Genomic DNA, 15,060 nt, shown 5'->3' with positions numbered 1-15,060 from the left:
TAAGAAAACTAATAAAGACATCCAATGAGCAGCCACCTGAGCCCAGTTTTGTGAAGCAGTGGTAACCTCTCCTATGAACTCAGATGGCTTTCTTGTAGAGTCTAACAAACTGTAGATATCAGAACCATCCATGAGTTTGTCACCAGAGGACTGTTTGGTCTAAACAGACAAAGAAATGAAATGTCATATTGGGAGGACAGAAACATAAAGAGAAGGATAAGACAAACAGAGAGAGACAAGTGGACCAGACAAAGAGAAACAGATTGCAACAAAGAAGTAGAAAATATGTGTCATTGTGGAAAAAGATGAAATTTTATATACATTATAGATAGCTTTGAGCAGGTTTCCATAATAGGAACTCCCCATTAATACTGTGGCAATGTAAATGCAACTCCAGAATTTGGTCATTTCAGTGTACTTCTGTCATAAGCGGCTTTCCAGCTATAATTTTTTTCTCCCTATTAGATGAAATAAAATCAGATCTTTTTCACCATCCCCAGGTCAAGTGCTCCTAATCTCCGAGGTTGCTGCACAAGTCTTTGATGCGAGGATGCAGGAATGCCCTCTCAACTACTGCACATGTTATGACTGCAGCCAATCACTGGACTCAGCGGTCCCCCTGATCTAGACGAATTGCTGGGCCAATCGACTGGATGCAGCGGTCATGTGCCTGTCAAAGACTGGAGCAGAAATGGAGATGCAGTACTAGACCTGGGGAGAATGACAAAAAAAATGATTTTATTATCTAACATGGGCAAGCTTATACAATGAGAAAAACTATAGCTGGAAAATTACTTTATCTCAAAAGTCCCCTGCCTCCAAGTGATGCTTGTAAGAATCCAAGAGGCTAAAAGATGGGGAGTTCTCTGACTTCAGAGAAACTTCAGCTGCACCTGTGTGTGACATGACATAGATTTTCTTTCTCTGCAGGTACAAAAAGCAAATTTATGACTTGTTAACCCTACAGAGCCACTTTTTGTTAGCTATATATGTAAAATCAGCTATTGAGGACACTACCAAACAAATGTTAGGCTTTCTATAAACTCCCTCAATGTGACATGACAAATGACGTGGGTGGGTTTTCTACTGTAGTCACACCTAAAATTTCAATTTAAATGTTGTATAAAGTTGTAAGAGATAAAGAGAAAGGTACTGAGAGCATGAGTGAGAGAAGATGAAATCATATCACCATAAATATTAGCAGTGCAAAGATACAATACAAGGAGATCTGGGAAAAGAAGAAGCCATGAAGGTTAAGGACGTGGCAGAACCAAGGAACGCAAAAGTAACATTCACCACTATTGCCTGTAAGAAATGCTGGGAAGCAGAGGGCCCTATTCAACAACCTTAGTAAAGGAAAATTCTCTTTTTTGTTGCAGTAGACAGGACGTGCTAATGACAAAGAATATGGTACTCAATTGGTTGTTGCCAATACAATACGTAATTTACATTATTTATGTATTTAAAGTATGACTTTCATTGGCATTAATTTATTTCGAGCAGAGCTTAGCACACATTCACTAATTACAAATTAAAAGAGATTGACATTCATATAAGTCATTTTCAGGGGCTAGTTAGCACGGAATGGCATGTGTGTACAAAATACTGATTGTGTGGGCAGAACAGTGTGGGCATAACTCTGGTATCAGTGGTAAAACAAAAAACATTTATGCTTATTAGGAATCGCCACATTAAAAGTAATTTGGCATTGATCAAAATGATTCTAAAGTTGACATGGTCCCAGGTGATGGACCCCCGCCTACCTGATATTGATGGCCTATACTGTGTATAGGCCATCAATATACAACTCCCAAAATAACTATTAACTCTCCTTCAACATTAAGATGGAGACAATTTATATTAATTAATCAAGGAGAATTAGATTATACGTGGGTTTACAAAAATTTTCATTCATCATGGCACGTATACAAGTAAAGTGTCTGTGATTAAGCAACAGCTTCAGTTTAGAAATATTATTTTACCAATAGAAAATATTGATTTTAACCCCCAATCAATTGGTCAAGGCCAATAAACCCAGAGCTCTATAAACAGCACTTCATATAGTCAAGTTTTCAAATGAAACTTAATGAAGCCACCCATGTGCATTCAGAGATCCGCATACACATTAGACTAACATCAGCCGAATGCGCCGATATCAGCAGGCTCAGACACCAGTCTAAAGCGTATGGGGGCCTCCTAGCTCCACCCTGACAGACTATTTTGGAAGAAATATGGATTTAGCATGTTCGAAATTGGACTGTCAATTATTTTGTTCTTGGCAAGATAAGCTGCTGCCAGAGGAATCTGACAGCTGCTCTCCCATACAGAATAAGGGAGCGCTTGGCAGGGCAGAGACATACCAGGAATGATCAGCCAAACCATCCTGCGGTTGGCAGCAATCTTTGTGTATGGGAGGGAGAAAACTTTTCACCAACAATGACAACTAAGTTTTTATCTGTGCTACCATAACCAGTAGTTCCAGCAACCTTGCACCTCACTTAGACTGGGCATTAAGATGCCAATACCAACAGGAGAACTTACTGAATTTTAACATTATAATTCCCCTTCCAAGATGCTTCACTAATTTCCCCATATACTTATTTGCTTATTTTCTAGATAGTGAAGCTCCTAGGCAGTTTCTCACTGCATATTGAGATGCAACCAACCCCTCTCCAGAGGGCGCCATAGCAGCTGCATGGCCTGTCTGTATGTATGGTACTTACCCTACTGTTCTTGAGGTCTAGCATTATATTAACCTACTAGATGGTGGCCCGATTCTAACGCATCGAGTATTCTAGAATATGTATGTAGTTTATTCTGTCATCCTCATTGGCGTATTTTCGCTTACGACCCACTGGAAGACAGGAAGCGTAAATCGTGATAGCGTACAGTAAAGAAGTATCTGTTCATCGCGCTGTGACTGACAGAACGTGTTCAGTAAAAGTGACTGAACTACGTGGCACTGTGGCTGACAGAGCTTGTTCAGTAAACGTGACCGAACTACGTGGCACTGTAGCTGACAGAGCTTGTTCAGTAAACGTGACTGAACTACGTGGCACTGTAGCTGACAGAGCTTGTTCAGTAAACGTGACCGAACTACGTGGCACTGTAGCTGACAGAGCTTGTTCAGTAAACGTGACTGAACTACGTGGCACTGTGACTGACAGAGCTTGTTCAGTAAACGTGACTGAACTACGTGGCACTGTGACTGACAGAGCTTGTTCAGTAAACGTGACTGAACTACGTGGCACTGTGACTGACAGAACTTGTCCAGTAAACGTGACTGAACTACGTGGCACTGTGACTAACAGAACTTGTTCAGTAAACGTGACTGAACTACGTGGCACTGTGACTGACAGAACGTGTTCAGTAAACGTGACTGAACTACGTGGCACTGTGACTGACAGAACTTGTTCAGTAAACGTGACTGAACTACGTGGCACTGTGACTGACAGAGCTTGTTCAGTAAACGTGACTGAACTACGTGGCACTGTGACTGACAGAACTTGTCCAGTAAACGTGACCGAACTACGTGGCACTGTGACTGACAGAACTTGTTCAGTAAACGTGACTGAACTACGTGGCACTGTGACTGACAGAACTTTTTCAGTAAACGTGACTGAACTACGTGGCACTGTGACTGACAGAACTTGTTCAGTAAACGTGACTGAACTACGTGGCACTGTGACTGACAGAACTTGTCCAGTAAACGTGACTGAACTACGTGGCACTGTGACTGACAGAACATGTTCAGTAAACGTGACTGAACTACATGGCACTGTGACTGACAGAACGTGTTCAGTAAATGTGACTGAACTACGTGGCACTGTGACTGACAGAACTTGTCCAGTAAACGTGACTGAACTACGTCGTGCTGTGACTGGGGGTTAAATTGCGCACCAATATCGCTGATTGGTCACGGCCGGGCGCAACCAATCAGCGAAGAGGGGTTTAAAGGGGTTGTCCACTACTTTAAATTAACCCCCCAATGTATCCCCCTGGGGCCCCTAATGAATTTAGTAAATACCTCATGTTGCCAATACTGCCTGTGCGCGGCGCTAACGCTGACCGCGCACAGGCAGCACGTGACCCCCGGCTGCAGCCAGCTCTTGCTTCTGCTTGCGCCACGACTATTTGCAGCAGCAGCCAGGGATCTCCTGTTCCGCGGTGAGTGACAGGTTGCGGGCGGGGTTATCCCCCATCGCGTCACACCCGGCATCCACCGCGCGCCCATTCATTGAAAGAGCGCACGGTGGATGCCGGGCGTGATGTGATGGGGAATAACCCCGCCCACAACCCGTCACTCACTGTGGAACGCGGAACAGGAGACCCCTGGCTGCAGCCGCAAATAGTCGGATGTAAGCGGAAGCAAGAGCCGGCTGCAGCCGGGGGTCACGTGCTGCCTGTGCGGGGTCAGCGATAGCGCCGCACACAGGCAGTATTGGCAACACGAGGTATTTACGAAATTCATTAGGGGCCCCGTGGGGATACATTGGGGGGTTAATTTAAAGTAGCCACGCCAATATCGCTGATTGGTCACAGCCGGGTGCAAGCAATCAGCGAAGCGTGGTTCAAATCCCGCGCCAATTCGCGGCCGGACTGCGCCTGTTGCTGATTGGTCGCGGGCAGCTGGCGCGACCAATCAGCGACGCGGGATTTCCGTTACAGACAAACAGACAGAATTAGACGATTATATATATAAATTACTAAAAGTGTAGAGGAACACAAAAAAATGTCACTTAAAGCACGAAACAGAGCTTAAAGGGATCTTTCCTTCTCATGAAGTGACGACATATTCTAGCATGATGCCATCACTTTATGAGATGGGGCGTACCGACTTAAATAGCTGGACACACAAGTACAGGAATAGCCGGTTATGAAAGTACAGATAAAGAGAGAGATGCCACTGTTATGTATGGGATGAAATTATTAAGCATTAAACTGAAATGTAAATCCTTTGTTATGTAATATACAGAGAGTACAGCATAATTTCTCCTACTGAGCAGATAAAATGTCTTTCCATGTGACTGTTTTTATGGTATTCTTGCTTGCACAACTCTTTGCTGAATAGGGCCCATAGCTGTTAGATCTCAAAAATTGCTGAAGCACACAAGTATAAAAATGGCAAGCCGCATTATTACGAGATTTTTAGCTATGTATTCTCATCTGGTTAGAAAGCTTTACGATGCCTACTTAGGCTGCAGTGATTATAAAAAAAATGTTGATAAATGTCGCTTGCCAAAATAAAGGAAAGCTGCAAGTGAACAAAAGGGAATTGTGAAGCAGGGGATGTTTGCAATTCATGCTTGTGATCATTAGGGTAGGGCACAAAGTTATTGCCACTTGTTACCACCACTTTGGATGCTGCCGATTCTGTGACATAGTGAGCAGTAGCAATGGTAAACGGTTGGTCTCTTGTGTATCTCCATTCCGACAGCTTCTTTTCCTTCCAGGCCGGAGCCTCTGTTTTAACTATTTCATATTCAGGATATCCGATAGTCTTCTCAGTGATCATACTTTCCGTTATCTTCATTCCTGTGTCCACATCCTTAGCCTTTGTTAGACTATCCTCTATTGGACTTGCCAACTGAGAGTCTGATTCTTTAATGGGAGTCAGTGACTCTGATACTCTTCGTTTTATGGTCAGTCCCTCCTGGGTTTTCCTACTCTTGTCATCGCTTATGGGTTCTAAGATCTCAAACTCGCCTACAACTGGAATTCGACTCACGATTTCGGAAATGTCTTTCTCTCCCTGTTGAGTGACTTCAAAAGAGGAAAGCTGAGACACTTTGTCGCCTTCTTTACCTTTACTAGTCATTGTTACAATTTTACCAGATACAGCGTCATAAGTTTTTCCTAATGCATACATTTTCTGCCGGTTTTCCTCTTCTCTTGCTTTAATCTCCATTTTCAAAGCATCCAGACTCTGAGTTCCGATAGGACTGGTTTTAAATGTTCCAGCTGGTTTTTCACTGCTCATAGTTGTTACCTTGTAAGTCATAATGCTTTTTGTTTCACCATCAACTACCTTAGTAGGGACTTTGTCTATAATAACCCAATCCTCAGTGCCCTAAGTGAGATATAAAATCTAAATTAGAATTTGTCACTCTTTCATTTAATTTTTATGGAACTGCAGCAAAATACAGGGGCAAATTTATCAATGGCGTTGTGAATGATAGAGAGCGAGTCAGTATACTGAGTTACATCTCTTATTTACAGGGCCATATGACTGTCGTATATACAGTTAGACATTTTGCCAGATTTATAACTGAAATGATCATTGCACGTTATTGAATACATCCTTTACAGGACATGATTAAAAATGATGCACCATCGCATCTTTTCTGGCACATTTTGTTTGATAAATGTGCCCCCCATTATCTGCATATTTCACACTGCTCGGTGTTAAATATGAAGTAAACACAGTGCGTTCTCTAGTCTGTCCTAGATTACACTGAGGACGCTTAAACAGAAAAAAATAATCCTCTTTAAAATATTTTTTAGGTGCCGTTTATGGCAATCTTACGTAACTCATGAAGGCCCGATTTATATTTAAAGTGGAGGATTATATCTAGATTAAACGAATAAAAAATAACCTCTGGGGATGATGGGATAGTTTTCTGCAAAATGATTTGATGAGAAGTAGCCACGGGGCTGGTGGCTCTTGCTTCCCGAAGTTTCTTCACTATGTCCCCTGGCTAGCAGAAGAAAAACCATTAAGAATCAGTAGTATTTCAGTTTCATTTAAAATACAGCTCAACTCTCAACAGCGTTACAGATTTACATCAGGCAACTGATATCTCTCCACACATTGCACAGTAATTGGACTGAACGGTGATGAAAATGCAGTGCAACAATTCATTCCTCTACCGATATCAATACTGCTTAGGCTCAAAGAACACCATCTCACAGTAAGTAGGTAAAAAGTAATTTAAAAGATTTTCACTAAATATCTAAATTTCCAAGAACTTTAACTTGTCATCTCCCAGAACATAACCTTTATAACTTTAATAAATTGTGAACCTTTTACACATTTTTATTGAGTGTTGACATTTAAAAAAAACAAAAACAACCCTATACAAAAGCAATAAAAGAGCCATCCTGTGTGTGTAGCACATAGATTCTTATAACTCAGGCCAAAGAAGTGTATATGTTATGTGTGAGTTGGTCCATGTATACTATAAACAGAAAAATAAACAGTTCGCCAACTCTAATCTAGTAAGTATGCACCTGAATGGATAGCTAAAAAGACATTTGGGGGTCCATTCTGTCTTCTATAATTGGCTGCTAATACCCTGCATATACAATGAATTTTACTAACCTGAAAATAAAAACAAAAGACAACCAGTAACAATTAAGACGTACTGTAAGTGTTGAAATAAACAAATTTTCATAACGATTTACCTGGGATTCTAACATTGAATAGCTTGTCCTTTCCAAAGAAGCACGTCTTTCTACTTCTTCTTTTTCTTCTTTGGTCTGCTTTTGGAAGACAGATTAAATTATCATTGATAACACTTATTCCTTACCTTCATACATCCAGAAAAAGAACACTAATTACTCATCTCATTAGCTGCAGGGTCAGAATATGCAGAAATGCACTTGGGTATTTAACCTTGTTAAACATTGAACATTCTGATGGAAAAGATGTACATTAATGGTTTCAGAAGTCACGGAACAGTGACTGGTTACCACCTCCAGTGCATAACCTATTTTGAATTGCTGATGATTTAGCCTTCAGTCATGTAGCAAAGGTCACAGTTCCACTTGAACAAAAAATATATGTGATATGCATTTATGGCTATGTTCACATTGCATTTTTGACCCCGCATTTGACGTATATGCTGAAAAGTTTGCAATGTACAGTATAAGCCTTAAAAGAAAGCCATAATGTCATCCATTTATTAGATACAGTATGTCATGAAAAGTATATGTTTAACAAATGCCCGTGACAGACGCCACACAGTGGAGTCACACAGAACTTGTGCCACAGGGAGCTTGATGGCCCCCTAACATCCAGGCTGCATTGCACAGCTTAATTGACCCTAAGCAGTTGACAGTGGCATTTAAGTGATTTTCAGCAGCAACAAGTGGGTGCCGTTAGAGGCAGATGTTAGCAATACAATATAGCCAGCATCTGCCCCGTATGGAGCGGTGCTGCTACTGAGCCCGCTCCAAAGTCCCTAACACACTCCATGACGGTTATATCTGTCATGGGGCGTTAAGGGGTTAATGCGTTCTAAGAAATATATATGTAATTGTATGTGGATAGAATTATGTATGTAGGTGTGTAAAGACCTGAACCCAAGCATTCCACCTGCACATAGCTCTGCACACTAAAAGACTACAGACCTATAGAACTCAAATCTTCTGGAAGGATCTAATAGCCATTTGAAGTCTGAAGGTTATATACAAACTAGAAATACATATATTCAAAGTAATAATACCCAGGTTTGTATTTGGGAGAATTTGCTCCCTTTCTCTGTAATAATCTGCCAATGCATTCCCGGAACATGAGAAGAAAAAGCTAACAAAAAATGTCTTTGCTACTATAATACGAATATGTATTAATGGTTGTACAAGAATAAGCTTGCTTTGTCTCAACAGTCAAGAATGGTACTAAAGGGAAAAGATGCTGGGATATACTGGAGGAATTTGCCAAGGACTGTTAATAAATACCTCCTTTATTAAATTGCAGTATCTCTTGGGATACCCAACCCTAAAGCAGACCTATAGTTGTAGTAAAAATATTACTTCTTAGGTAGCTGCAGATGTATTTGTGTCCCAATACTTGCATTGTGGGTAGGCTCTTTGACTGTGTGCCCACTATGCGTTTTTTAAGCATTTCCGCAGCGGCAATTCCGCCGCAGAAACGCTTAAAAAACGCTTGGTAGAAGGTCTGCCATGTTCCCCAATGATAATCCGCATGTGCTATGCACATGCTGCGGAAATTTCCGCTGCGGATTATCATTGCGGAAAAATACACAGCACTACCAATTATTTAGCGTAATCGCGGCGTTTTCGCCGCCATTGACTTGCATTGAATCGCTTAATATCTGCATGACTACATGTGCACATGCGGATATTAAGCGATTCAATGTGCGGGTGGTACCCGGGTCTGGAGAATTTAAAAAAAAAAATACATTATACTCACCTTCTAATGGCCCCCATAGAGATGCGTCCTGGCTCTCCGGCAGCTCGCGATGGTCTAAAAGGACCTGCCATGACGTCATTTAGTCATGTGACGGGTCACGTGACTGCTGACGTCGGCGGTCGCGTGACCTGTCACATGACTAAATGAGGTCATGGAAGGTCCTTTTACACAACCGCGAGACACCGGGGAGACCGGACGCATCTGATAAGGAGACCGGGGGCCATCGGAAGGTAAGTATAGTGTTTTTTTTTTATTATTTTTTTCCATTTTTATCTTTTTTTTTTTAACTAACTTGGTCACACTATATAAAATCCATGCCGGTTGCATGGATTTATATAGTGTGACCAAGTTGTCAAGCACTTTCCAAGTGATGCTAAAATCGCTTGGAAAATGCTTGACAACCCGCATGCGAAATCGCATGTGAAAAACGCTTCACTTACGCTTGTCCCTGGCAGGAAAAACGCATGTAAAATCCGCATGCGTTTTTTCTGGCAGGGAGATGCAGAAACGCTCAGCAAAAATCCGGAGCATTTCTGCATCGTGGGCACTTAGCCTTTCTGCTGTGATTGTGCGCTAGGCCGATCTTGTCTCCCTAGCTGTCACACTGAAACACGGAGTAACTGCAGCTGCATCCCCCTGCTTTCACTGTCTTCTATTTACAGTTTTACAGAGACAGATTTTTTGGGTGTATGGAGAGCTTACAGACTGGTGAACAAGTGTACCTGTCACTATTAAGGCACATTATAAAATTCAAAATATTTAAACAAACCATCATTGTTTGCAAAACAATAATAAAGATAAATGTAGTGTAAGGTCCGTTTCTATATTAGGTTGGTTAAATTTTCTAAAAAGTAATCATAAGCCCACGTTTGGAATTGAAAAATCATTTCTATTGCACATCAGTTAAGACATCTGAAACCTAAAGCTAACGCACACACAAAACCACTGACCTCTTCAGGCACAAGTGGTTCAATCATAGGAGCTTCATCCTGTCTCGCTGCAAGTCGGACTGGAGAAGTAGACAGCCGTTTCTCCCACTCGCTGGCGGCTGTTTCCGTTGACGTTTCCAAGAATGTCCTTTTCAGCTCACTGATGTTTGTCTGGTGTTTCATTAATTCTTCCTGATCTCTATCAAACTCCTAAGAAAAAATAATGAAAGAAGCAACAAAAAGTATGTAAAGACAACATTAACCATTCAACACCCTAGCTGAAAAAACAAGCAACGGAAACTTTATTTACAGACAAATGATTTGTAAGCCTGTGGTACCATCATGACATAGAAAACCTAATGGAATGTGTTTTAGTTGCTTGACTTTCCAGCCTTAAAAGAAAATGTGCAGGAAAAAGTAGATAGGTTAGTATCAAGCTTACCAAGCAGCTGTCACTATTGCCACAAAGCTACAACACAATCTGGTGAAGAGTGAGAGTTTGAAGGGAATTACCAAAGTGAGGTGTGATCGTTTAGTGAATGCTAATAGAATAACATCAAAATATAAGACTACATTTTTATTAAGGTTTAATAAAATATATATAGGAAATACAACTACACATTGTCTAGGCAATAAAATAAAGAACACTGAAAATCCACTCGGTTCACTAGGAGGTGGGGGGACACTCAGTCCATGCCAAAATCCAACACACAAGTGCATGCAGTGGTATATACCAATACCAACCTCTAACATAAGATTACTATGTTTGATATAAACATTTTCACCCTTTATTCGCTTAATGAGACTATTCTGAAAAAGTGAAGAGAGGGAACATTAAGAGACACACAAAACGCTGGACAATGATGATTATGCGCTCATGTTCCACAGATACCAGACAGGCACTATACAACATAAAACAGAACAGTAAAGATCTGAAGTTCTTCAGAGGTGTTTACCTGAGTTTTTACATCTGTATCTTCTTCTTGATCCGACTGGAAGCATTGTAAAACATCAAATATTACAGTATGTTGGTAACTTAGTATTTCATTATATCTAAATATCTGATAATAACGGATAACGCCGAGGATGTGGTCAGGAGTATTCCTGAATTGTGCTCTTTCCATGCTATAAATGCCTGATGCCCCAGTTCTTGATATGATGTACATAGTTCAATATAGTGAGAAAAATTCACTATTAAAAGAACACCTGCCTTAGAAAATGATTTTTGTTCTGCGGTAGTATCTACTATGATCGTCTGCATATTTCTAGCTATTATTAGACATAAATAACATGCATCCTAGCTACTTAAAGAGGTTGTCCACTACTTTTACATTGATGACCTTAGGACAAGCCATCAATGTCTGATCGGCAGGGTTCCGACTCTCGGCACCCCCACCGATCAGCTGTTATTGGTGTTGGCGGCGGGGGCCACCGGCCGGAAATACTCATTTGTGGAGCTTGCCGTCTTCTGGTAGAGGCTGCCGCAGGGTACTGCACATCTGCTTCATATTGCTTTGAATAGGAGGCAGATGTGTAGTACCAAGCCTTGGCCACTACCAGAAGACGGAGCAGCTCGGCAAGTGAGTACTTGCGGCCGCTGACACCGATAATCGGCGGTGACATTGATGACCTGTCCTAAGAATAGGTCATCAAGGTAAAAGGAGTGGACAACCTCTTTAGCTGCCAATGTTAGTTTTTTCGGTGAAGAGGAAGAACGAAAATCATTTTGCTCCCTCCAACATTGCCATCCAATTATGGATTTCTACTCTGAGTTAATTAAAAATGTACTTGTCACTGAATGTAAAGAAGGTTACAACAACCTTAAGGGTATGTGCACACGATGCAGAAATGAAGCAGAAAATTTCTGCATCATTTCTGCATCTCCCTGGCAGAAAAAACGCATGCAGATTGTGCATGCGTTTTTCCTGCAGAATACATGCGGATCCACATGCAGATCACATGCGTTTCCGCATGCAGATTGACAAGCGCTTTCCAGGCGATGTTAGCATCACCTGGAAAGTGCTTGACAACTAGGTCACACTATATAATCCATGCAAACAGCATGGATTTATATAGTGTGACCCGAGAGAGTGTATATACTTACCTCCGATGGCCCGCGCTGTCCTGCTCAATCTGTTCTCCCTCGCCGGCAACTTTGAATTGAAAGACCTGCCGACGTCAGCGTCACGTGACCCGTCACATGACTCTGACGTCACCGCAGGTCCTACAACTCACTGCAAGTGCCGGGAACCAAGCGGGAGCGCTGTGCGGGCCGACAGAAGGTAAGAATACATTTATTTTTTATTTTATTCTTCTTTTACAGCTTTTTTAATGGTACCTGGGTGTGGATGAGACTCTCCTCTCCTCCACACCCGGGTACCATCCGCACATTAGAACGCACCAATTACGCAAGTACAGATGCAGTCTTGCGGAATTGGCGCATTCTAATGCAAGTCAATGGCGGCGAAATCGCCGCGTTTCCGCAAAATTAATTGACATGCTGCGGATTTTTGACCGCAGCGTTAACGCTGCGGAAAAATCCGCATCATGGGCACAGCACATGCGGATTTCCATTGGGGAACATTGCTTCCCTTCTACCATGCGTTTTTCATGCGTTTCCGCGGCGTTTACGCAACTGCAAAAACGCCGCGGAAACGCATGAAATACGCATCGTGTGAACACAGCCTAAATAAGCAATGTTGCCACCTCAAAATAAGCTACCTCAACAACAGATAGTAATAGTAAGTAGTGTTACTGAATAGTAAAGATGTTATAATAATACAAGTATTTTAAATTAGTAATGTATTACCTGTACTCTTCATACATTCATTCTAGCTTTCTAGGAACACTACTTGGACTTTGTTTTAAGGGAAGAGTAGGGATTGGCATCTTTTACTAATGATTTTTGAATAGTAATAGTACTGACAAGCAGGTTTCACTCAAGATAATGAAATTCAGAATAATTAAGCAGTAATTAAATAGTTTGCAAATTATAAAAGCAAGCACTTTGAGCACCAATATTGTGACACAAATGGAGCCTGCTGCTCTGTGTCTCCATACAGCCTACTTCTTAAGGCCTAGAGCCCATGATCACCTTTGAACACCTTTTTGAAGTTTACCCCATGAAATCACCCCAAGAGGATATATGGACTGTGGACAATCCCTTAAAAGGGTTTCCCACTTTAAAATGAACTTTGTTCTTGGGACAACCCTTTTACTTTCTTTGTTCTACCTGGTCACTTGGTTAGAGCTTTATTGCTAGACTGTGTAAAAGTGATTCTATAATAACGCCATAAAGAGCATATATAAATGGTTCACCATGCTCAAAAGTGTTCATTACATTGACCAAGCGGCATCACAAAGTCATAAGTACAGCACTTTTCATCTGCATGTTTGTACAATACTCCAATACCATTTGAGCGAGACTCCGCACATGGACAATTGCTATCAATATCTGTATTCTCAGTATGTATTTTACAATAATATCACTGACATGGGCAGAGCGGAACGAATCTACGTACTGATCGTGAAGTCTACACAGAGGCTTCATTCTAACAGAGCTAAACACTACATTAGGAAACAAATTCTGCAATTTACACACCTCGGTGGCAGTGGTTTCACCATCAGCTGCTGTATCCGTCTGTTCACTGTCAGTCTATTTAATTTTACAAGATATGGATTCCAAAATGGAAGCGGAAACAAAGAATAAATCCATGTTGTGAAACTGTAATAATGTTCACCTCAAAACCATTTTGCCATTTGTTAAAAAATAACGGCAGCCAAAAAAAAAAAAAATAGAGAACGAAAGAGAAAAGCATAACAACACAAACAGAACAGATTCTGAGGAATACGCAAGGCATATACAGTTTGTGAGATCATTCACAGTTTTGTGTACATTAAATTAGCTATATAAATATATTATAATCTGCACCAGCTTAGCTAGAAATATTATATATTCCTCATGTAATATTAATCTGTTCTCAGATACGTCTTTATTTTTTGGTGTAAAATACTCGGATGAGACTACTATAACAGCCGCCTGACTTTCAGCTCCTCATTTGTAATTGCAGATTTGGGTCTAGCTGCCTGATCTGTCTGCATTACGAGAAAGGCAAAATGGAAATAAGTCTATTAAAGAAGAATAGGAACACGCCAAATGACTCTGAGTGAGTCCTAAAATCACGCCATATTCCACACTGGGAAACTTAATAAATTGCATTGTTACCAGTGATTGGTCACATTAATGTGCACATGAATTAAACAGTTGTGTATTTCAATCACCTCTCTTCCATTCTTTTCTATTATCTTTCTAATAAGAAGCTAGGCAGCGCTCGTCATGCAGAAACTGCTCACGGGATTACAAAATGATTTACACAACACTTTGGCTTTGACAATGTATATAGCCAAATGTAATGCAGACATGTCAGACACAGAACATGCAGTATGTAATACACAATGGATAGAAAGGATCAGGCACAAGCGCTTTTTATGCAAAAATTAAACTGCTGGTTTTACTTAGAAAAACTGAGTTTTCAATTATTTCCATACAACAATTCACCTTTCTGTCTCACGGGTCTATTTGGCTATGTGCAATCAATTTAATATACTGTAGAGTTTACTGGCCAGAGAGCTTAATAATATTGCACTGGACGTACAGGACTGTCTCAGACTTTCATTACTAAATCTGGCTTGTTTAAAGGGATTTTCTGGGAATTTCAATAACCTTTGTATCAAACTGAAAGTAACAAAAATCTGAATATACTAAACCAGTTATGTTCAGTCTGATATCACTCTCAGTGTACCGATTTGACATTATATATTGGCAGATTGTACGGCTAGTAATGTGTGAAAGTGTTAAAAACGGTAAAGTATATTGAATTATTCATGTTACCATCCTATAAAAAAATATTATGCCTACTTTGTAAACCTCTAAAATAAAATAATGTGCTTAATTCTAAAGCTCTTCCTGGAGCCCAG

The 15,060-nt window shown here is 40.8% G+C and overlaps 1 protein-coding gene across 32 annotated transcripts in view; it reads right to left on the bottom strand.

Moving 5' to 3' along the window:
• EPB41L3 (erythrocyte membrane protein band 4.1 like 3) overlaps nt 1–15,060 on the bottom strand; it is a 376,691-nt gene that overhangs the window by 38,481 nt on the left and 323,150 nt on the right. For 13 of the 32 annotated variants that reach the window (XM_073679070.1, XM_073679072.1, XM_073679075.1 and 10 more), the window contains 8 exons: nt 13,685–13,738; nt 11,040–11,075; nt 10,828–10,893; nt 10,105–10,293; nt 7,405–7,482; nt 6,597–6,698; nt 5,351–6,070; nt 37–159 (listed from right to left, as the gene is read on the bottom strand). In XM_073679070.1, the coding sequence (XP_073535171.1) occupies nt 37–159; nt 5,351–6,070; nt 6,597–6,698; nt 7,405–7,482; nt 10,105–10,293; nt 10,828–10,893; nt 11,040–11,075; nt 13,685–13,738 (1,368 nt within the window). The remainder of the gene's footprint in view (nt 1–36; nt 160–5,350; nt 6,071–6,596; nt 6,699–7,404; nt 7,483–10,104; nt 10,294–10,827; nt 10,894–11,039; nt 11,076–13,684; nt 13,739–15,060) is intronic. The other 19 variants (XM_073679100.1, XM_073679089.1, XM_073679076.1 and 16 more) reach the window with 14 other exon arrangements.

Source organism: Phyllobates terribilis, unplaced genomic scaffold (assembly GCF_046119375.1).
Source record: "Phyllobates terribilis strain yellow unplaced genomic scaffold, ASM4611937v1 Scaffold_4__5_contigs__length_816908805, whole genome shotgun sequence".
In the NCBI taxonomy this organism is placed as follows: Eukaryota; Metazoa; Chordata; class Amphibia; order Anura; family Dendrobatidae; genus Phyllobates; species Phyllobates terribilis.
This window is presented reverse-complemented; position numbering and strand designations above follow the sequence as displayed.